Raw genomic sequence first — 25,155 nt, 5'->3', positions numbered from 1 at the left:
CAAATACACCACATCCACTGGTTCTCCCCTGTCGATTCTACTAGTTACATCCTCAAAAAACTCCAGTAGATTTGTTAAGCATGATTTCCCTTTCATAAACCCATGCTGACTTTGTCCAATCCTGTTAATGCCTTCCAAGTGTTCTGTTATCACATCTTTTATAATAGACTCTAGCATTTTCCCCCACTACTGATGTTAGGCTAACTGGCCTGTAATTCCCTGTTTTTTCTCTCCCTCCTTTTTTAAATAGTGGGGTTACATTTGCCACCCTCCAATCTGTAGGAACTGTTCCAGAGTCTATAGAATTTTGGAAGATGATCACCAATGCATCCACTATTTCCAGGGTCACTTCCTTTCGTACTCTGGGATGTAGATTATCAGGCCCTGGGGATTTGTCAGCCTTTTGCCCCATTAATTTCCCTAGCACTAATTTCTTACTAATACTGGTTTCCTTCAGTTCCTCCCTCTCACTAGACCCTTGGTTCCCTAACATTTCAGGTAGGTTATTTGTATCCTCCTTTGTGAAGACAGAACCAAAGTATGTGTTTAATTGTTCTACCATTTCTTTGTTCCCCATTATAATTTCCCCCATTTCTGACTGTAAGGGACCTACATTTGTCTTCACTAATCTTTTTCTCTTGACATATTTATAGAAGCATTTACAGTCAGTTTTTATGTTCCCTGCTCGTTTACTCTCATTCTTTATTTTTCCCCTCTCAAATCAATCTCTTTGTTCTCCTTTGCTGAGTTCTGAACTGCTCCCAGTCCTCAGGCTTGCAGCTTTTTCTGGCAATTTTATATGTCTCCTCTTTGGATCTAATACTATCCCTAATTTCTTTTGTAAGCCACGGTTGAGCCACCTTACCTGTTTTATTTTTGCGCTAGACAGGAATGAATAATTGTTGTAATTCCTGCATACCTTCTTTAAATATTAGCCATTGCCTATCCACCGTCATCCCTTTTAGTAAAGTTCCCCAATCTATCATAGCCAACTCGCACCTCATACTTTCGTAATTTCCTTTATTTAGATTCAGGACCCTAGTTTTGGATTCAACTACTTCACTCTCCATCTTAATGAGGAATTCTATCATGTTATGATCGCTCTTCCCTAAGGGACCCCTCACAACAAGATTGTTAATTAATCCTTTCTTATTGCACAATACCCAGTCTAGGATCGCCTGTTCTCTAGTTGGTTCCTCCACGTATTGGTCTAGAAAACCATCACGTACACACTCGAGGATTTCCTCCCCCACAATATTATTGCTAATTTGATTTGACCAATCTATATGTAGATTAAAGTCACCCATGATTATAGTTGTACCCTTCTTGCATCTCTAATTTCCTGTTTAATGCCCTCCCTTACATCTCCACTACTGTTTGGGGGCCTATAGACAACCCCCACCAACGTTTTCTGCCCTTTGGTGTTTCTTAGTTCCACCCATACAGATTCCACATCGTGATTTTCTGAGCCAATATCCTTCCTTACTATTGCATTGATTTCCTCATTTACTAACAATGCTACCCCACCTCCTTTCCCTTTTTGCGTGTCCTTCCTAAATATTGAATACCCCTGGATGTTCAGTTCCCATCCTTGGTCACCCTGCAGCCATGTCTCCGTAATCGCAACTATATCATAACCATTAATATCTATCTGCGCTGTTAATTCATCTACCTTATTGCGAATGCTCTGCGCATTAAGACACAATGCCTTTAGACTTTTTTTAAGATTGCTAGTCATCTTAGTTTTATTTGCACTATGGCCCTATTTATTTCTCGCCCTTGTTTTCTCTGCCTTCCACTATTGCTTCGTTCCTTTCTGTCTTTTGTTTCTATCCTTGTTTCCCCCTCCTCTGTCTCCCTGCTCAGGTTCGCATCCCCCTGCCATTCTAGTTTAAACGCTACCCAACAGCACTAGCAAACACCCCCGCGAGGACATCGGTCTCGGTCCTGCTTGGGAATACCGCGAATCAGTGTTCACCACACGAGCCGGCAAGCTGTTCCATAGGTCCATTACTATCTGGGAAAAGAAAAACCGTCGAACATCCAACCTAGTTCTGCCGTTACATAACTTGTAATTGTGACCCATGGTTCTCCCCGACTTGTCCAGTTGAAATAATTGTTCCACATATCATCCGAAAATTTGCGTATAATTCGCCGAATACCTACATCTAGATCATTAATAAATATAGTAAATAGCAACAGTCGTAACACCGATCCTGTGGGATACCACAGGTAACTGGTCTCCAAGCAGACCTAAATCCGTTGACAACGATTTTCTGCCTATGAGCATTCAGCCAATTCTCAATCCACCACAACAGATTGCCATTAATTCCACAGGATTCTATGTTGTAGAGAAGCCTCTTGTGAGTTACCTTATCAAAAGCTTTCTTAAGTCCAGGTAGACAACATCTACCGGGTTACCTTCATCCGTTAAGCTGGTGACTTCCTCTAAAATTGAATCAAATTCGTAAGGCATAATCTTCTTTTCTGGAAGCCGTAATGGGTGTCCCTGATAAAGCCTTCTCTATCTCAGTGGTCATGTAGTGGATGTCTAATGATACCTTCAAGCATCTTGCCTATTACTGAAGTCAATCTAATGGACCTCCAGTTACCCAGTTCTGCCTTAGCACCCTTTTTAAAAATTGGAGCTAAGTTCGTATCCTTCCAGTCTGAAGGAACAGTCCCCTAGTCAGGATATAGCAAAGCACTCGTATAGCACCTGTCCCATTTCATTAACAACCCTCAGGCCTATATCATCTGGGCCGACAGCCTGATCTATTTTAAGGTTTTTTATCCTCATCTATTTTAATATGAACAATTTTTCAGCACCACTTAATACTGTCTTCAAAAATAAAGACCGATGCAAAGTACTTGTTTAGTATCTCTGCCATGCCCTGAGAGTCATTGTAATCTGTCCTTGAGCATCTTTCAATGGCCCAAGACAGTCTTTGATGCTCCTCTGACTCTTTCACATTCCCATTACTATCACAGTTGTCCACTATCCTCTTTTACATTAACCTTTTAGCTGATCTTATAACAGCCGTAGTTTTCTTCAACTGTTCACAGTACTTGTCTTTGTTTTTCTGGTTATTATGTACTTTCAATTTATGGGAACATTTTTGGTTACGTCCTATTTGTCTTTTTACATGACCAGTCAGACACCTTGGTTTCTTCTTACAGTGACTTTGGGGACGTACATGGCTTCTATGCATTTTAATTCGCTGTTAAAAGCATGTCATTTATACTCAGCTTCAGTTGCATCCTCACCCAGTAGGGCTGACCAGTTGACCTGCTGCAAATCCTCTGTTTTATTAAAGTTAGCCCTTCTGAAATCTGGAATTAATTGTAGATTTTCGGTGCCTTTGGTTCTACCAGCCAATTGAAACCTACTAATATAACAGTCACTGTTTCCCAGGTGTTCTCCCACATGGAGGTCTGATACCAAGTTTGGCTCGCAAATGAACACTAGACCTGTTATATGATCACCCCTGGTTTCCTCTTTGACATGTTGAGTTAGGAAACAGTCTTGTATTATTTGAAAAAAACCTTTCAGCTGCACTTCCCACCACATCAGATGGTAAGCAATTGTGCCACTGAAGAATGCAACTACAAATATGGAATCACTGACGATTTATGAAAACAATGAATCAAACATCAACCATCATCACAATGTACCAATAGAAGAAAGGACAAGAGGAACCAATGAAATCGCTTCAAACATTTTTGAATATCCTTTTGGCCACCATGTTGATTTCCACTAGTAAGCTGATTTACTACAGTAAGAAGAGTTATAATGAGACATAATTACAAGAAAATGATTAGATTTATCTATTCAGTAGCATTTTCTGTGTTTGAAATGCCTTCAACTTGCGGGGAAATTACAGGGAGGTGCAAGAACCCTATACTAGTGATAATGGGGAACATCGACTATCCTAATATCGACTGGGATAGTAATAGTGTAAAGGGCAAAGAGGGGGAGGAATTTCTTAAGTGTGTTCAGGAGAACTTTCTTGATCGGTATGTTTCCGGCCCAATGAGGAAGGAGGCATTGCTGGATCTGGATCTGGAGAATGAATTGGGTCAAGTGGAGCAAGTGTCAGTGGGGGAACATAGGAACAGGAGTAGTCCATTCAGCCCCTCAAATCCGCTCCGCCATTTGATAAGATCATGGCTGGTCTGTGATCTAACTCCATATACCTGCCCTTGGCCCATATCCCTTAATACCTTTGGTTGGCAAAAAGCTATCAATCTCAGATTTAAAATTAGCAATTGAGCTAGCATCAATTGCCATTTGCGGAAGAGAGTTCCAAACTTCTACCACCCTTTGTGTGTAGAAGTGTTTTCTAATCTCACTCCTGAAAGGTCTGGCTCTAATTTTTAGACTGTGCCCCCTACTCCTAAAATCCCCAACCAGCAGAAATAGTTTTTCTCTATCCACCCTATCTGTTCCCCTTAATATCTTATAAACTTCGATCAGATCACCCCTTAACCTTCGAAACTCCAGAGAACACAACCCCAATTTGTGTAATATCTCCTCGTAACTTAATCCTTGAAGTCCAGGTATCATTCTAGTAAACCTATGCTGCACTCCCTCCAAGGCCAATATGTCCTTCCGAAGGTGCGGTGCCCAGAACTGCTCACAGTACTCCAGGCGCGGTCTAACCAGGGTTTTGTATTGCTGCAGCATAACTTCTGCACCCTTGTACTCTAGTCCTCTAGATATAAAGGCCAGCATTCCATTAGCCTTGTTGATTATTTTCTGCACCTGTTCATGACACTTCAATGATCTTTGTACCTGAACCCCTAGGTCCCTTTGGACATCCACTGTTTTTAACTTTTTAACTTTTTACCATTTAGAAAGTACCCTGTTCTATCTTTTTTTGGTCCTAAGTGGATGACCTCACGTTTGTCTACATTGAATTCCATTTGCCACAGTTTTGCCCATTCACCTAATCTATCAATATCGCTTTGTATTTTATGTTTTCATCTACACTGCTTACAATGCCACCAATCTTTGTGTCATTGGCAAACTTAGATATGAGACTTTCTATGCCTTCATCTAAGTCGTTAATAAATATTGTGATTAATTGAGGCCCCAAAACAGATCCCTGCGGGACTCCACAAGTCACATCCTTCCAATGTGAGTACCTACCCATTATCCCTATTCTCTGTTGCCTTTCGCTCAGCCAACTTCCTAACTAAGTCTACGTTTCCCTCAATTCCATGGGCTTCTATCTTAGCTAATAATCTCTTATGTGGGACTTTATCAAATGCCTTCTGGAAGTCCATATAAATAACATCCATTGACATTCCCCTGTCCACTACTTTAGTCACCTCTTCAAAAAATTCAATCAAGTTTGTCAGGCACGACCTACCTTTCACAAATCCATGCTGGCCCTCTCTGATTAACTGAAAATTCTCGAGGTGTTCAGTCACTCTGTCCTTAATTATAGACTCCAGCATTTTCCCCACAACAGATGTTGGGCTAACTGGTCTATAATTTCCTGATTTCCCTCTCTCTCTTAAAAAGCAGAGTGACATGTGCAATTTTCCAATTTAGAGGGACAGTTCCTGAATCTAGAGAACTTTGAAAGATTATAGTTAGGGCATCTGCAATGTGCTCACCTACTTCCTTTAAAACCTTGGGATGGAAACCATCTGGTCCTGGGGATTTGTCACTTTTTAGTGCTATTGTTTTCTTCATTACTTTTGTTTTACTTATGTTAATTTTATCGAGTCCCTGTCCCCGATTCAATGTTAGTTTTCTTGGGATTTCCGGCATGCTATCCTCTTTTTCTGCTGGAAATGCTGACGCAAAGTAATTACTCAACCTCTCCATCATTTCCCCATTGTCAATGACAATATCCCCACTTTCAGTTTTTAAGGGGCGAACACTGCGCCTGACCACCCTCTTTTTCCTAATATAAAAGTTCTTCGTATTGGTTTTGATATCCCTTGCAAGTTTTTTTTCCATACTCTTTGTAGCTCTCACTATCTGTTTTGTGACCCTTTGTTGATCTTTGTATCTTTCCCATTCACCAGGATCTGTGCCATTTTTTGCCTTTTTGTATGCCCTTTCCTTATGTCTTATACTGCCCCTTACCTCTTTACTTGCCAAAAAAAACCAGCCATGGACACCTAGAATTCTTGCCCTTCAAGGGTATAAACCGGTTCTGTATCACGTTAAATGTTTCTTTAAATATTTCCCACTGATCATCAGTCGTTTTACCCATTAACAGATGTGCCCAGTTTACTGTGGACAGTCTCTGTCTCATCCCATTGAAGTCGGCCTTGCCCAAGTCTAGAATCTTAGCAGCTGATTCACTTTTTTCCCTTTCAAACACTACCTTGAACTCGATCATGTTATGATCGCTATTTGATAGATGTTCACACACAGTTAAGCTGTTAACTAAATCTGGTTCATTACTCAGTACTAAATCTAGTATGGCTTGCCCCCTTGTTGCCTCTAGGACATACTGCTGTAGAAAACTATCCCGGACACACACAAGAAATTCACTACCTTTCTGACAGTTGCTAGTCTGCTTTTCCCAATCTATGTGAAGGTTAAAGTCACCCAATAAGACCACTATGCCTTTCTTACACGCTTGTCTAATCTCTGCATTTATACAATCTAGCACTTCAGAGCTGCTGCCAGGGTTCCTATACACAACTCCCACGATAGTCTTATATCCTTTCCTAGTTCTCAATTCAACATTTAGGGAACCGTGATCATTGTATCATAAGGTTTATATTAGTTATAGAAAAGGACTAGGAGCAATCTAGAGTAAAAATACTCAATTGGAGGAGGACCAATTTCAGTGGGTTGAGAACAGATGTGGCCCGGGTAAATTCGTATCAAAGATTGGCAGGTAAAACTGTAATTGAACAATGGGCGAACTTTAAAGAGGAGATGGTTCAGGTACAGTCTAGGTACATTCCCACGAGGTGAAAAGGTAGGGCAACCAAAGCCTGAGCTCCCTGGATGACAAAGGGGATAGAGTGTAAGATGAAGCAGACAAAGTGGGTGTATGACAGATCTCAGGTTGAAAATACAAGTGAGAATCAGGCTGAATATAGAAAGTACAGAGGAGAAGTGAAAAAGGAAATAAGTGGGGCAAAGGGAGAGTATGAGAATAGACTGGTGGCAATTGCAGAGATGCTGGCCATATTCTTCCAATCCTCCTTAGATATGGGGGTGGTGCCAGAGGACTGGAGAATTGCAAATGTTGCACCCTTGTTCAAAAAAGGGTGTTAGGATAAAGATTGCAGCTACAGGCCAGTCAGTTTAACCTCGGTTGTGGGGAAGCTTTTAGAAATGATAATCCGTGACAAAATTAATAGTCACTTGGACAAGTGTGGATTAATAAAGGAAAGCCAGCACGGATCTGTTAAAGGCAATTGTGTTTAATTAACTTGGTTGAGTTTTTTGATGAGGTAACAGAGGGTTGATGAGGGCATTACGGTTGATGTGTATATGGACTTTCAAAATGCGTTCGATAAAGTGCCACATAATAGGCTTGTTAGCAAAATTGAAGCCCATGGAATAAAAGGGCAGTGGCAGCATGGATATGAAATTGGTTAAGTGACAGGAAACAGAGAGTGGTGGCGTTTTGGGCTGGAGGAAGGTATACAGTGGTGTTCCTTAGGGGTCAATACTAGGATCACTGCTTCTTTTGATATATATTAATGACTTGGACTTGGGTGTACAGGGCACATTTCAAAATTTGCAGATGATACAAAACTTGGAAGTGTACTGAACAGTGAGGAGGATAGTGATAGACTTCAAGAGGACATGGACAGGCTGGTGGAATGAGCAGACACATGACAGATTAAATTAACGCAGAGAAGTGCAAAGTGTTACATTTTGGCAGGAAGAATGAGGAGAGGCAATATAAACTAAATGGTACAACTCTAAAGGGGGTGCAGGAACAAAGAGACCTGGGGGTATACGAGCACAAATCTTTGAAGGTGACAGGACAGGTTGAGAAAGCGGTTAAAAAAGCATACGGGGTCCTGGGTTTTATAAATAGAGGCATAGAATACAAAAGCAAGGAAGTTATGTTTAACCTTTATAAAACACTGGTTCGCCCACAACTGGAGTATTATGTCCAATTCTGAGCACCACACTTTAGGAAGGATGTGAAGGCCTTAGAGAGGGTACAGAAAAAATTTACTAGAATGGTTCCAGGGATGAGGGACTTCAGTTACATGGATAGACTGGAGAAGCTGGGGTTGTTCTCCTTGGAACAGAGAAGGTTAAGAAGAGATTTGATAGAAATGTTCAAAATCATGAAGGGTTTAGATAAAGTAAATAAAGAGAAACCGTTCCCATTGGCAGAAGGGTCGAGATCCAGAGGACACAGATTTATGGTGATTGGCAAAAGAATCAAAGGCGACATGAAGAAAACCGTTTTTATGCAGGAGTAGTTATGATCTGGAATGCACTGCCTGAAAGGGTGGTGGAAGCAGATTCAGTTGTGGCTTTCAAAAAGGAATTGGATAAATACTCGAAGGGAAAAAATTTGCAGGGCTACGAGGAAAGAGCTGGGGAATGAGTCTAACTGGATTGCTCTTACAAAGAGCCGCACAGTCTCAATGGGCCGAATGGCCTCCTCCTAAGCTGTAACCATTCTATGATTCTAACAACATTTTCTGTTGGCCTGTGCCTCTCTGAGACACCTGAGGCTTGAGTTCATGGGGCTTATTACTGCCATCTGAAGAAACTCAAAACGTTAGCAAACTACAGTTCCCAACATACATCTCTGCCTAAAAATCCCAGAAGTTTTTTAATGAACGATCAAAAGACTTGCCACTTATAGAACATTTCTGTTTTCCAAGCTTGGCTTCCTACTGCGTTTCTATGTATTGATTGAAGATTACTGAGAATGATAACCATTTTAGTTCTCAATCTCAACTTTGTTGCTGTTGGAGGTGTCAAACTGGGGTCAGGTGTTTTCCTCCAAAGATGTTGCACGCCCAATGATGGCTGGCTCTGAGGTCCATTGACAGGCTGTTGGCTGCAGTTGGTGTGTGGCATGGGGATACGAGGAGGTACAAAATGAAAGGCGTGTACTGAAAATTTCTTTTGCTAAAAGTCAAGTGCGCCATGGTTGTTAGTGTAGAAATTTAAAGCTGTCATTATCTATGTTTTTCTGTTCCCTAGAAAATGGAAGAAGAATTAAAACAACAACAAGAAGCAGAATTGAAATTAGCAGATGAACTAAAACATGCTGTTGAAACGAAGCTCAAATATTTGGCAAGCAAGGTTGAAAAGCTCAAATGGGTTAGGTAAGAGTTTGCATTGCTTGCTTGGCCGGTTTATTATAGTTAATTTTTAGTAATGCCATCTGAAGTTTTAATGTAATATTTCATTATCATATAGATGAAGCATTTGATGTCAGTTAGCAATGTCAAACATTCTTGACTGACATTTAATTAAAATTGCAATATAAATTGTGACAAGTAAAATGTACTGAACATATGCCTAGAATTCGTGGAGTGTCCATTTTGGAATTTTCTTGTAGTTCCAGAGTTATGGAAATCACTTACTTTTCCTCATTTAGTACTGTTCACAAACCACAGGTAAAAAGCCATGTTGTAAATGGGGACAGCTGTTATGCCAGGATTTTATTGGGAATGAGTTCAGGAATGCAGATCGGTCTGCTGGCACGAGCTGCCTTTCCATGTTTTTGAGGCTTTCTCGGCACCAGCTGGAACAGGAAATTTGGTTGGCATGGCACATTGTTCTAGCTCTGTCAGTTGTGGCATGATCAGGATCCCAAGTGTTCTGTGATGTACACGGAGGACAAAACAGAATTTTTGTCCTGTAATACTTTTCCTTTGTTTCCTTCCACAAATGGTTTTCCCCACTATAATTAAATACTAGAAATACATAAAGGTTACAACACTGAAACAGGCCATTTGGCCCAACCAGTCTTTCTTGGCATTTACCCTCCACAGGAGTAAATAGTTCTAATCAAATTACTCGCCCTGTTCCCATATTCCTTTTTCCTTCATCCATCTGTCCAATCTAGTCTTGAAAATTGACATAGTTTCTACCTCAACCACTCATCCTGGAAGTGAATTCCACAAACTCACAACTCCCTGTAAAGAAGTTTCTCCTGCCCTTTGTTCTAAATCTCTTATATTTAATCTTGTATCTATGGCCCCTCGTTCTAGATCCTTGAACTCCTGGAAAAAGTCTGCATATATCTACCCTGTCCCATCCTTTTGTAATTTTAAATACTTCTATCATATTTCCCCATAAGCTGTGCTGTTCTAATGAAAAAAGCCTCAATTTTTCAAGTCTGTCTTTGTATTTGTATTTCCTCACACCAGGCAACATCCTAGTGAATCTATACTGTACCTTCTCTAAAGCCTCAATATTCTTCCTATAATGTGAAGCCCAATATTGAATACAGTACTCTAACAGATCTTATTAAGGTTTTATAAAGCTCATCATTATCTCTTGACTTTTATGTTCTGTACCTGTTGTGATAAAACCTAAAATTTTATTAGTTTTTTAATGGCCTCATCAAGCTGAGGTGCTGCCTTTAATATCCTGAGAACTTGTACCATTGAATCCCTCAGCTCTTCCACAGCTCCAAACCAACTTCCATTCAGAATATACTTACTGCTGTTTTTTTTAAACCACAATGTATCATCTTACACTTACTGACATTGAATTACACCTGCCACTAATTGTCTGCCTACTGTACCAAAATAAAATGTGCCAATGTCAAATGGTTCAGTTGACCCCAACCTGATTTTCATTATGTTAATCTTCCTGCATTTCACACATTGAACTGTTGGTCAAGTGTTCAGTGTGAAATGTATCAGTTTTATTTAACCCCAACCTGCTTAATAAGATGTCTTTGCAAAAGTTGTGAGTCCAGTTGCATTGATATAGAGCCTTTCAGGAACTCAGGACGTCCCAAAGTGCTTCCCAGCCAATGAAGTACTTTTGAAGTGTAGTCACTTGTAATCTAGGGAAATGAGACAGGCAATTTGCAAACAGCAAGGTCGCACAAACCGCAATGAAATAAATGTCCAGATAATCTCTTTAGTGACATGGTTGAGGAATAAGTGTTGACCAGAACACCTCTCCTATTCTACTTCAAATAGTGCCATGGGATCTTTTATATCTGCCTGAGAGGGCAGACAGGGCCTCGGTTTAATGTCTCATCCGAAAGACAGCACCTCTGACATTGCAGCACTCCCTCGGTACTGCATTAAAGTGTCAGCCCAGATTATGAACTCAAGTCTCTGGACTGAGGCTTGAACCCACAACTTTCTGACTCAGGCGAGAATGCTACCACTAAGGCAAGGCTGACACCAAAGTAGATAAACAAAATGAAAAGTTCAAGTAAAATGTATTTTGGTTTACAAAAAACCTCACCTATAAAGCACAAGTCAGTTGTGAACGCTCCTCTTTAGCACTGAATTTTTTTTTTGTTGGAATTTCTAGGAGCGAGTTCAATGAGAATCGTTTTGGAGATGATCTTTCTGAAGCAGTGAAAGTGATCACAGAGGGATGTCTTTGCACACCACTCTCAATGAAGAGGCTAGAAAGTACTTGGAATGAATACAACTGTGCTCAGGAAACACTTCAAATATGCAAGTCTGTGGTGAGTTGGACTGATGTCTGGACTAGTGGATTTATTTTGGTAACTAGATATTTGGGGCCATGTGGATGTACTACTTCAGTAAAATATGCAGTTGGTCTTTTGCACTGCAACATATTCTGAATTAACCCACAGTTCATTGACACATGTTTTAATTTGACACATCTCAATGGCAGGATTAAAAAACTATAGTTCAGAAAAATTAGTTTAGTATTTTGCTTACAAAACCGTCAGCAGTGACCTGACCTATGAATGATAAAACTTCTAGTCAATCTGAAGGGCCCAGGTTGGAAAATTGCACCCCCTGGTCTTGCACGTCCAATTCATGGTGCATTAATTTTGTAATGCACCAGCTGTACAGACAAGCGAAATCTAAATCAGGTCCGACATTGAATTTCACAACTTGGTTGATGTTCTGCCCCCTGCATTTTATCCAGACAGCGCCCTTGATGCCTTTATTAAGCAGAAATCCACAGTGCCTGCATTATTTGAAGGTCTTGAGAAAATGAACGGATGGATGTTGGGAAACATGGCTACTATTCCCGTCACAGTAGTCGAGCATAAATAAAATAAGGCCCATGCTGTGACCTGAATTATTGATGAGCACATCATAGGGATGCCAAACCTATGATTCAGTTGATTTGTTGCTCAGACGGGGTGCTGTTCTATAGAGCAACCAAATTCCCAAATCATCACAGTCTGTTGCACCCTGCACAATTTTGCCATCCAAAAAGGAATCAGCATGCGGCAGGTCGATGAGAAGGCCCATGAGGTTGTCGGCACGCAGAAAGAGGACGAGGAGAGTCGGAAGTCACCATGGAGGGAGATGATTTACTGAAAGGGAAATTGATGTCAGGAACGGACACATCTGACCAATGGCCTACTTTGTTTCTGCTACAAAAAACCCTCTTGTCTCCCCGCCCCCCCCCCCCCCCCCTCTTGGAACATGCCACACATTTCCTCTACTGAAGTTGAAGTACCATCTTTTTGCCCCACTATTAGTATTTAGTACCTTTCTATGGTTATACCCAACAAACACTGCCCACACTAAGAAATAAAAAGATCAATCATTTGTGCTTGCAGCCTAGTCATATTTTTCCAATTCCTCTCCTTTTATCTTCACTTGCTCCTCCTCACTTATGAGTTGTAAATCACCCAGTGCAGGTTCATAAAAACTGTCTACTTACATTATCTGGGGTGATAGAGGCAGGGGGGCAGTGCTTGACACAACCTACTGCTAAATGTCAAGATCCTTGCTGCCACTTGTTTGTCTTCCTCAAATTGTAAAAAAACTTACAAGAATGGAAAAGGAAGGTATATATTGCCTGTCTTCACCCCTGCCTCAGCCCTTCTACTGCTGCCAACCCTCATCCATGCTTTTGTTACCTCCAGACTCCACTATTCCAATGCTCTCCTAGCCGGCTTCGCATCGTCCACCCTTCATAAACTTGAGCTCGATCAAAACTCGGTTGCTCGTATCCTAACTCGCACCAAGTCCTGTTCACCCATCATCCTTGTGCTTGCTGGCCTACATTAGCTCCCGGTCCACCAATGCCTCGTTTTTAAAATTCTCATCATCGTGTTCAAATCCCTCCATGGCCTCACCACTCCCTATCTCTGTAACCTCCTTCAGCCCTACAACCCTCCGAGAGCTCTGCTTTCCTCCAACTCTGGCCTTTTGTGCATCCCACACTTCTTTTGCCCCATCATTGGCGGCCGTGCCTTCAGCGGTCTAGGCCTTAAGCTCTGGAATTCCCTCCCCAAACCTCTCCACCTTTTAAGGCACAGCCTAAAATCTACCTCTTTGACCAAGCGTTTGATCACCTATCCTAATGGGACATTTTATTATGTTAAAGCTGTTATATAAATTCGAGTTGTTATTGTTGTATACAATGACTCCCCAAAGCAATGCCTTCAAATAGAATTAAGATCATTAGCCATTTTGTGCATCATGATCGAGCTTAGCAAGTTTAACCCTTGCTGTGAAGATTAAAAGTGAGTCATTGTAGGAAGGATAATAATAAATTGAGAGTACTCGCTGAGTACTAGCACCATACTTCCAAAATTACACTGGCTAATTCCTTCACAGATTTGTGGCCGAAAAAAGCCTGGACCATTTCCTCATAGCAGGTGAGCTATTTAAGCATTGCTGGGTCACAGCTCAAGAAGTTGTGCCCTGCAACCCGAATATATCTAGCAAGATGTTAGCAACTACCCGAGTTGCCCCGGATGACCATCATCTGGTGCCAGGACTTTGCAAATGAGTTAGCACGGTGTTTCTGTAAGCAGTATTTGTTGGCGATTGAACTTCAAACTCTTATGTGCAAAGTATTACTGTAATCCACTACAATTATGCTCTCTGGCTTCTGTTGTATGGAGTGTTGTAAATGTTCTCAGCATGCTATCTCTGACAGTACAGGAGAGAATCATCTACACTGGAGCCATGCTTCTATGGATGAATAACAATCATGCATACAAAGTTGGTTACACTTACCTTGGTGATCATGATGCCCCTGAAATTCTTGTGCATGTGGTCCCAGGTGCAATGGACGTGGGAGACTTCATTCACTCGCTATGCTACCTCCATTCATGCAACTTGTACCTATGCTTTGACAAGAGCATTGGCCTTTGGCACCATGCTCACTGCATCACACTGCATCTCCTGTAGGAAGACCTTTAAGGAATATGTACTGAACTCATTGTACACATTTTATCTATGAAACAATAGTATAACTCCTCTCAGCTACTACACTCCTTCATCATAATGCCCAAATATAGTAGTGAACTTTCCTTTAATGGTAATTGGGCTGCCTACTTTTGCAGCTTCCAGCCAAATAAAATGCAGGTGGCCACCCTGCACATGTTTTCGCTGCTCAGGAAACATTTGGAAATGAAAGGGGCATGGAGCTTGTCTCACTAAATTCAAAGGGGCAAGCCCTTCCCACTGTTGGTCCGGATGTCCCCACGTAATGGGCAAGCGCAGCCTAGATTTTTTTCTCCCCTGTCTCAAATTCAGGGCTTTAATACCTTTTGGTCTTCTGTTCAGTTGGCCATTCTTAGTTGCTTTTTCTAAATTATGCTCCTGCTTTTGCTTTATTATATGCAATGGAGGCTTTCCTAGTGGAGGGCTATACTGAATTAGCTGTGTTTTGTCCCAACTAATTCTTCCTCAGATGGAGACCAAGGTCACAGTTATGAATTTTAAAAGCTTCATTATCCAACATAAATTAAACAATAGCTGTTCACAAAATCTAAACTATGTGCTTGACTATATCAGATAAGGATATTTTCTATGTCTTTTCTATGTTTCTACCTCTCTATCTCTGTTTTTTTTTGTTTGTTGTTTTTTTTTGGTGATTTGTATATTCTGTGAGACCTGGCAGGTAACACCTGTCTGTCTGCACACTGATTGCCTTGGCAACGGGCAGTTGAAAAAACTGTCTGTACTCACCAAGCATTGTTCTGTGAATTATAAATGCGATTTCATCTCGAGGATTTCATTTTCACATCGTTCACCTGACGAAGGAGGAAGCCTCCGAAAGCTTGTGAATTTAAAATAAAATTGCTGGACTATAACTTGGTGTTGTAAAATTGTTTACAAATATCAGATAAGCAAAGTCAAATATTGCATCCAAACCCAGAGACCTTCCAGTTAATTACTTTTATATCTGGGTCTCCCATCCCTGGTGCTAGATTACTTGTTCAGTTCCCTCAGGGCATCTGTTATTGGAGCTTTTAACACAAAATGACAAGTTTATGCAATCGTTATTCTACCAAGTCAGTTAATCCTGCTTCCTGTGATGTTTTGCGCATTCTGGACTATCAGCACTATTTTTTCAACATTGGTTTTAACTTAATTCTGTTTGGTTTCATATTGTAGTATTTTAGCTTTTCATACCTTTATTTATTCATTCATGGGATGTGGGCGTCACTGGCAAGGCCAGCATTTATTGCCCGTCCCTAATTGCCTTTGAGAAGGTGGTGGTGAGCCGCCTTCTTGAACCGCTGCAGTCCGTGTGGTGAAGGTTCTCCCACATTTGCAGAAGGATAGCATTAGTTGATGTTCCAAGCTTGGGAATTGTACCTATTTAGGCTGTTACTGCTTCCCTTGGGATCTTAATTTAATTCTTCATGAGTTAATATACCCACCGTTTAAACCTCTACAAAGATGAGAATTTAAATTCTTACATGGAAAACTACTGTTTTGGTTTGCAGGCTTAGTGAACTGCCAGCTTTTATTGTAGACTAGATGTATTTGATTTAGCATTGTGATGAGGGCAGTACTTAGAATTCACCTAAGTTTGCTTCCTAGTTTTGTTTGGATGAAGAAAAAGTCAGAATAGAACATTGTTTCCATGATGTAGATGCTAGCATTAACCTTAATTGTTACATCTTACCGCACAATTTAGGCAGTCTTGACAGTTATTTGTTTTCTGTGGTGTTAGGATCAAAGGCTAACTTAGTGATTAGGCAACAGATGTCTAAATGAATGGTTGAGTGTAATATACACTACTGTCAGCTTGCAGTGAAGAAATCCAGGGAAGGCTGATAAGTCATTCCACCTATTTCGCAGTTGTTTTTTGGGCATCTCTTAATCAGATTCTAATTGATAGGATTGCCCCATATTAGCAGCTTTGCATATGCAAACCCATTTACGAAACATTACTTTCTAGTTTTAATTGCAGTGCACTTCTTTGGAATTTGATGTGGCTTCTAAATCTGTTTTGCTAGTGAGGTCAATATTTTCTCCTCTCCCTTATCCCTCAGGACAATCTTCTGGTCCCCCTGCATTCTGGCTGCTGCTGGAGAGCACCAGCCAGAAGGCCCAATTGGAGGTAGCCATAGACCCCTCAGGCCTGCAGCCCTGCTCCTGTTTCCTGTCTCGCATCAGTTTTTTTTAATGTATTTATATTTTTATATACGCAGAATATTCTAACTGCATTGGATAGTCCACATAGGAGCCTCTCTATGGGGATATTTGCTGTAATTGTGTATAGTCTGCAATACTATAATTTGTGACATGTTTTGATTACAACCCTCAGGATGAAGTACACAGCCTAATTGACAAGCGTAACGAAGTGCGCTACACACTTTATGCTGCTGCAGAAGAGTTTATCTCTGAAGTAGACAGGTTGCCCATTGGGGATCGTGTAAATGTTCTAAAGGTTAGAATTTTTAATGTTTTCAGCTGATTCCAAGCATAAAATTCTGTGGTATTAATGGCAAGCAACAGCAGTTGAGCACTAATTTACCACTTCAGTGGGTGCTGAAAAGCTATTTTAGCAGTTATTGAAAATGGTGGTTATTGCAACAGCCATTTCCTCGGTACATTTGGTGGGAAAACGTATACAGGATCTGCAAGTAGATATGAATGATGCAAGGTTACACTAATTTTGTATAATTTTTTTAATGCAAAGGATAGTTGCAAGGCAAGGCAGTAAGTGACCAGCCTTTTATTTCCTCACTTTCTTAGTCTTCCCATACTGCTTACCCTGCGTAAGTGGAATGAGATACCCCAGCCTCCCCCAGTGCAGCTGCTAAACCAGCAATATGAGGTTGGATTGGCCTGGAGACGAGCTGATCGTGTTTCTCCACCCTCTAATGGGAATTTGATGGTTTCTCTAAGGCAACATAGTTAAAGACTGAGAATTCAGCATGCAGGGGTTGTGGGGACACACTCTAATTTCATTGCAGTACCGTCATGCTGCAATTTTTTCTTGTTCTTCAAATAAGTTATCGATGTGAATTGAGCTGTTATCCTTCAGACTGGATCTGATTAAAAACAATATTCCTAGTTAAGTTCTGGTAGAGAAACAAGATCTCTTTTGTGTATGCTTTGTGGGGGGATTGTGGGGAGGTGGGGGGGAGGAGCGGTACAGTAGATCAGTGTCCACCTGATTCCAGTTACTAACCCTGTACAGATTTGTGACTTTGAAGGGGAGATGAAATTAGAAAGGAATGAAAATTATGGAGAGAGAAAATGCAAAAATATGGATATGCCTAGTTTTATGCATTGTCTATGATGAGAAAACTGGCCATTTTGTCTCTTGTCCTTTCTAATGTATGAATAAGATTGTTGTTTTGTGATTTAACGAAGATTATTCAATTTAACTCTGTACAGATTCCCAAGAAAATGTTTATATAAGACTCCTATTAAAGCAAAAATGGTTGTTCCCTGTTAGCACCAATTTAAAGAATTAATGAACTGCTACCAAGATTTACAACATGATAAACATTCAGCACACACTGGATAGAGTTTACACTGGGTATAAATTTAAGCCGCTTCAGCTGAGAGAGTGAAGGGAGTAATTATTGTGCATTTTACCGAAAACAAGATTACAGTTTTTCTCTCCAGAATTTACACGAACTCAGGGTGGACTTGTATACAAAGTAATTTTAACTTTCAGCAATAGTGTAAACAGGTGATTTTGGATCGGCCTCCCGTTATACACAACAACAACTTGCATTTATATAACGTCTTTAACATAGTAAAATGTCCCAAGGTGCTTCACAGGAGCGCTATCAAACAAAATTTGACACCGAGCCACATGAGATATTGGTTAAAGAGGTGGGTTTTAAAGACCGTCTTAAAAGAGGATAGAGGTGTATAGGGAGGGAATTCCAGAGCTTAGGTCCTAGGCAGCGGAAGGCACGACCGCCAATGGTGAAGCGATGAAAATCAGAGATGCGCACGAGGCCAGATTTGGAGGAACGCAGAGATCTTGAACGGTTGAAGGGCTGGAGGTGATTACAGAGATAGGGAGGGGGCGAGACCATGGAGGGATTTGAAAACAAAGATGAGAATTTTAAAATTGAGGCATTTCTGGACTGGGAGCCAATGTAGGTCAGCGAGTACATGGGTGAACTGGACTTGGTGCGAGTTAGGATCTGGGCAGCAGAGTTTTGGATGAGCTTGTCAGAATGATTCGACTTGACTCCAGTTGGATATAATACTTTATTAACTTCACACAAGGATCAACGCATGCAAGTGTCTAAGCAGTAGCTAAGCTAGCAGTACAGAACAAGAATTATATTACCTGTTCCATTCTGGGTAGAGGTATGTCTGCTTCTCGTTCCTCTCACTTCTATACCCTATCAATTACAGACCTTCACTTTTGTACCCTTACAAGAAAGAACGGAACTTTTTTTTATTCATTCATGGGATGTGGGCATTGCTGGCAAGGCCAGCATTTATTGCCCATCCTTAATTGCCCTTGAGAAGGTGATGGTGAGCCGCCTTCTTGAACAGCTGCAGTCTGTACGGTGAAGGTTCTCCCACAGTACTGTTAGGTAGGGAGTTCCAGGATTTTGACCCAGCAACAATGAAGGAATGGTGATATATTTCCAAGTCGGGAATGTGCAGGTGGTGGTGTTCCCATGTGTCTGCTGCCCTTGTCCTTCTAGGTGGTAGAGGTCGTGGATTTAGGAGGCGCTGTCGAAGAAGCCTTGGTGAGTTGCTGCAGTGCATCCTGTAGACGGTACACAGTGCAGCTACAGTGCGCCGGTGGTGGATGGGGTGCCAATCAAGCGAGCTGCTTTGTCCTGAATGGCAAAATACATCCAATCAGGTATTTTCCCCAATACTCCCCTTAATTTACCCAATCATATGGACAACACGTACTTGTCCAGATGAGACAGTGCTTTGTGGCCCTCCTTATCTCTCCTTTATCCTTAGTACAATGTTTCTCAGTCCCTGCAGTTGATGAGTCACCCTATAGGATTTGAAGATGACAGGAGTTCTAGCTAGTTTCTTCATTTCAGTATGTCTGAAGGAGTGGAGATACTGTTATGTTCCTCCCTTAGTTTACAATGACAGGATGCTCATGGCTGTTAGTCATCCTGCAGCTTCAGTAAGTTAAATCAAAAGCAGTCTATTCGGTGACACAGCAATTTCAGCCAAAGCCTTGACTATTTAACCCTTTTGAGCCTGGTTCCCCTAAATACCTTCTAAATCTATAGTTCCTTACAAGCTCAAGTTTACGGAGGATGCAAGTTGTGAGGCCGGCCAGAGAGCATTGTAATAGTCCAGTCTAGAGGTGACAAAGCCATGGATGAGGGTTTCAGCAGGAGAGGAGCTGAGGAGGGACAAAGACGGGCGATGTTACAGAGCTGGTAGTAGGCGGTCTTGGTAATGAAGAGGATATGGGGTCGGAAGCTCAACTCAGGATCAAATAGGACGCCAACGTTATTAACTGTCTGGTTCAACCTCAGTCGGCAACCGTGGAGGGAGATGGAGTTGATAGATTGACTTCACTGGAAAGGAAAATCAGGCGGGATGTATGAGGGGCGGCCAATCTGATATAGTCAGTTTTACACTATCGCCGAAAATTAAAATTATCCCGTAGTCTGTAACCTGGCTTCAGATTACATTTCATTCTAAGCCTCATTTGACAGTGTAAATCTGATTCTTGCTTCCAGATAACTTCAGTCAGAAAACTTTCACGAGTACAGCATTCTCTTTTACACAAAAATAATGCAGTGAAGCTAATTGTTCAAAACCATAATGTGATAATTTATGTGCATGTATCTTTAGTCTTTAGCTTGTTCACTGGAAGCTGCTTATGGCCTTTATGAGGTGGAACACAACTCTTATGAAGTACTTGATCAGTTTTTTGAATGGAGGAACAGTAAACTACAGGAGTTCAATAAAGTTAAGCATAGAACGGACAATTCTCTGCGAGTGCTGTCTGAGTGGTTCGACAAAGCTATGAAGGTAAACATCTGGTTAACTTTTTCACAGTGATTAAGATTCTGTATACTTGTATTTTAAATTTAGCGTCGTTAAAACAATTTTGTAAATGGTGCTAGGCTGTTTTGCACACTCTTAAATAATATCGGGGCTATAAGGGTTAAATTATGAGGACAGGTTGCATAGCCTAGGCTTGTATTCCCTCGAGTATAGAAGATTAAGGGGTGATCTAATTGAGCTGTTTAAGATGATTAAAGGATTTGATAGGGTAGATAGAGAGAAACTATTTCCTTTGGTGGGTGAGTCCAGAACAAGGGAGCACAACCGTAAATTTAGAGCTAGGCTGTTCAGGGGTGATGTCAGGAAGCGAATCTTCACACAAAGTGTAGGGGAAATCTGGAATTCTCTGTCAAAAAGCTGTTGAGGCTAGGTCAATTGAAAAATTCAAAACCCAGATAGATCGATTTTTGTTCGTAAAGGTATTGAGGGATATGGAGTTGAGGTACAGATCAGCCATGATCTAATTGAATGGTGGAGCAGGCTCGAGGGGCTGAATGGATTATTTCTGTTCCTATGTTCCTAAAACTACAGATATTAGAACTGTGGAACTGCCAATGATTCTGCCCACATATTTCGACTACTGTATAGAAATTGTGGATGATTTGTGTCCAATTTGCATCTTTTATGTGAAATACTCTTTGCCTGATGTTTTTTCACTGGTTAATTATTATAAAGCTTCTTTTTGGAGTAATGTGAGCTCAAGTATTCTGGTAACTTTTTTGTCTTTTTCTCAAGTTTTTTGACCTGAACTCCAGTACTTCATTATCCTCAATGGAGGTCGTCCAAAGTGTTGATGTTATGCTGGATGAAGCTGAACACGATGTAAGCAAAGAACTTGAAATTTCAACCACAGTAAGTGTTCATCCAGTGTTATAGTTTGCCAGTTTTTATTTTACTACATAAAATATGAAAACCAAGTAGACAATTGCTTTTCCTAAACTTGCTTTTAGTTATTAGAGTAGGTTTCCATTTATAACTTTCTATTTCCAACAAGTGTTCCTTTTAATTAAATATTTTTGATTAATATGCTAAGAACAACTATTTTTTGTGCTGGGAATGGGAATTTTTTTTGTTCTTATTGTTGATATCAGTCACTCCTGGTTAGGCATAAATTTAAAATGTGTATATGTGCTCCCAGCAATGTGCTCAAATGAAATTCAGGGTATCTTCACTCCCCCCACCCCCACCATTGTCATGACCTGTCTCAGTGCGACTACTGGTTTGTGCTGAATTGTGGGTAGTTTTGTCCTGTGGAATGTACTCCCACTAGAACCTGAGTTGGGAGCACTCGATCTCATTTCATTTAGGACCCTTATGACCATTTGGAGAGGAGACTTTCACCCAGCCAGTTTGGGCTGAATTGATACCAGAATTCCAGAGGTGAAAGGGCTGTACCCTAACTCACTGCAATCCAATTCCTCCTTTAGTGCAACTGTTTAATATTCTTTTGTAACTACCTACTGGCTAATATCTGCCATTCATTATGTGTGTAAGTAGATGTATAAATTTAAATTTCTTTTGGGGGAAAAGGGGTGGGGGGGAGATTTTGGTCATGATATGGTAAATTCACAGCAGGTAACTTAATTTACCCTTTTTTAAGCAAAAAGGTGAAGCTGATATGAAGATAATCTGTAGTACTTTCAACAACGTGATGCAGAAGATCCATGAGGAACAGGATCTCCTTTTGATTTTACAAAATAAATATGCAGCCAGTGTTCAGGTAACTTTATTGTTGTATGCTTAACACCTGACTTTCAATTTTTTGTAAATCCATTTTAGTGGTATTCCAACCTGGTAATAAATCCATTAAAACTTAAGTTATTTTTAAAATTCTACTTTTCTTCCTTTCCTACTTCTCAATCCATGAATAAATTTCACTTAGAATACTTCGCGTTAGGTTTATATTGGCTCCTTGAAAACATGAAGGCGGGAGTAATATGTACAATTGCTGTACATTCTGCATGCTAGTAAAGTTGTTGGTGCACATTCGATAAATAACAGTTGGATTTCATGCATGTTTCTGTTGTGACAGTACTGTATAGGGTTTTTTAAACCAATGTGTTAATTGTGAATTCTTCTTACTGTCTTCCTGATGGATAAAATTCCAGTAATGCAATAAATTAGTCATACTGGTCGTCTTGTTTTCCTATCTGAACAATCCTGACTTATGTTTGAGATTCCTAATAAACATTTTAATGTAGACCAGTAACAAATGGTACTTGTACTTTTACTATTGCTCATGTTTGTTTCAATTTTCAAGATGTGTTTATTAGAAAATGTACCAGCTTCATTTTTGATATTTTGGAACTATAAACTCTATTTAGTGGGTTGCTGTTTTTTTTCCCCCTTCGTCCTCAACCCTTTGTAGTTTAAGGAGCAAGTTGGACAATGGCTTAATACTTATCCCAGTATCGGAGATCTGCTGTCGATCAAAAAATCAGTGAAGAATCTTAAAGCTCAATTGAGGTGGAAACTAGTAGAAAAGAACAATCTGGAAGATGTATGTACAAATTCTGAGTACTTGTAAAATGTTGCGTCTAGTGCACATCCGCATCTGTCACACTTTAGATGTCTCGCATGCAAATTTCTATGTTCTACTTTTTTCAAAAAGCTATAACAATTACAGTCTGGTCTTAATTGACCTGAGCATCTTCGAAGACAACTAGCCTCCAGTTGTCCTGCGTGAGGTACAGAAAATACCCTCAATTGAGGTCAGGAGTCACACTTAAAAAATAGACAAAAGAAAGGAAGTAAGTCTGGTTTCTAATTGACCAGAGCATCTGCTGAGATAAATTTCAGAATGTAATTGATTTCAAGATTGTGATGAAATTACACTTCCATGTATTATTCTGCTGCTAAATTGCAGGTGTGTCTCCCTTTGTGCGTTGCGTTGTATAATCAATCCTCCTGCCTTTATAAAAAACGCATCCTCCAGTTTACTGTGAATAATGCCAGGGGAGATCCATTGGTATAATTTAAATATTTTTGGAATGTTGAGGTTACTTAAAACTTTACTTTTTAAGATGTCAGTGTTACTGACTTTTGGCTCAAACCATGGTTTGAAGGTCTGAGTTTGGTGCAGTAAGTAAACAATCTGTAAATTTCAAATATTATTCCCTCATAACATTGTGCATGGATAATCTAGAAAAAAAATCTGATCTTTTATTTGAGGCACAGTAGATTTATCCTTTACAAATCAAGTCTGCTTTAATAGTGATGAAGGGAGGTATTATGCTGAAGTTTAATATGATGTCAAGTTGTCTACATATATAAATTAGGGAGGACAAACAGTAAAAGGGAATACACAGTAAACAGGAATACATAGAGAGGGATAGAGGAAGTGAGAGACCTTGGAGTGCATGTGCACAGGTCCCTGAAGGTGGTAGTACAAGTAGATAAGGTTGTGAAGAATGCTCTGTTATTAGCCGAGGTATAGAATACAAAAGCAGGGATGTAATGATGGAACTGTACAAAACGCTGGTACGGCCATAGCTGGAGTATTGTGCGCAGTTCTTGGTCACCACATTACAGGAAGGACGTAATTGCTGTGGAGAGAGTGCAGAGAAGATTACAAGAATGTTGCCAGGGCTTGAAAATTGCAGCTACGAGGAGAGATTGGATAGGCCGGGGTTATTTTCCTTGGAGCAGAGGAGGCTGAGGGGTGACTTGATTGAGGTACAAAATTATGAGGGGCCCAGATAGAGTAGAAAGGAAGTACCTGTTTCCCCTAGCAGAGAATTCAAGAACTAGAGGACATAGATTTAAGCTGATTGGCGGAAGGATTAAAGGGGACATGGGGAAATCTTTTTTTACCCAGAGGGTGGTGGGTGTATGGAATTCGCTGCCCGAATTGGTGGTAGAGGCAGGGACCCTCAAATCTTTTTTTAAAAAAAATACCTGGACCTGCACCTAAAGTGCTGTAAGCTGCAGCACTACGGACCGGGTGCTGGAAGGTGGGATTAGAATGGGCACCTGTTTGTTCTTCGAACCGGCGCGGATACGATGGGCCGAATGGCCCCCCTTCTGTGCTGTATCTTTTCTTTGGTTCTATTAGAACTTGGTGTATAGCACATTAATTAGTTATTTTTGAACTATATGGATGACGCATAATGTGTATACACAATTTCCTTCTTGTAGCTGGGCAATTACGATGAAGTAAAGATTCAGGAGATGAAGGAAGAAATACGCAGACTTAGGGATAACATCTATGAGGAGATCTGCAGCGAACGGAAAGAATATGTAAGGATGTTGAACCTGTATTCGTATTGTGGGTAGTTCAGCAGTATTTGAGAGACTGTTTTATTCTTTTTATACAAGGTACTGAATGGCTGTTAAATGTCTTTTATTTCTGTGATGGAGGTCATGACTTGATATCATGAGTCAAAATAATAAATTTAAAAATAGGGCATGTGTTTGGTGTCAGGAAAAAGCAAAAAATTGCAGATGCTATAAATTTCAAACAAAAACAGAAAATGCTGGCAACGCTCAGCAGGTCAGTCAGCATCTATGGAGAGAACAGAGAAGTCCCAATAGTTCTGATGAGGGATCCACATTTGAAATGTCAACTTTGGCTGTTCTCTTCCCAGATGCTGACTGATCTGCTGACTGTCACCAGCATTTTCTGTTTCTATTTCATCAGTTTGCTATTCTGTTTATAACACCTTTGTTTTAAATTTTAAAAACTTTCAGGAAAAAAACTGAAATAAACTCTCTGGCAATGGCACTGCTTCAGTGTAAGGTAGGAGATGTGGAAATAAAAGCTTTGTTTACACAGAAGTTTGA

At 40.5% G+C, this 25,155-nt stretch overlaps 1 protein-coding gene across 1 annotated transcript in view; it reads left to right on the top strand.

Annotated features, from left to right (window-relative positions):
• Positions 1-25,155, top strand: part of LOC137333814 (serine/threonine-protein kinase 31-like) — a 105,541-nt gene that overhangs the window by 47,638 nt on the left and 32,748 nt on the right. The window contains exons 9-16 of the mRNA XM_067998174.1: positions 9,164-9,288; positions 11,468-11,627; positions 16,667-16,789; positions 20,158-20,337; positions 21,109-21,225; positions 21,974-22,093; positions 22,742-22,873; positions 24,511-24,612. Of these exons, the coding sequence (XP_067854275.1) occupies positions 9,164-9,288; positions 11,468-11,627; positions 16,667-16,789; positions 20,158-20,337; positions 21,109-21,225; positions 21,974-22,093; positions 22,742-22,873; positions 24,511-24,612 (1,059 nt within the window). The remainder of the gene's footprint in view (positions 1-9,163; positions 9,289-11,467; positions 11,628-16,666; positions 16,790-20,157; positions 20,338-21,108; positions 21,226-21,973; positions 22,094-22,741; positions 22,874-24,510; positions 24,613-25,155) is intronic.

Source organism: Heptranchias perlo, chromosome 2 (assembly GCF_035084215.1).
Source record: "Heptranchias perlo isolate sHepPer1 chromosome 2, sHepPer1.hap1, whole genome shotgun sequence".
Taxonomy (NCBI): domain Eukaryota; kingdom Metazoa; phylum Chordata; class Chondrichthyes; order Hexanchiformes; family Hexanchidae; genus Heptranchias; species Heptranchias perlo.
Note: the sequence above shows the minus strand (reverse complement) of the source record. Positions and strands in the feature narration are given on the sequence as shown.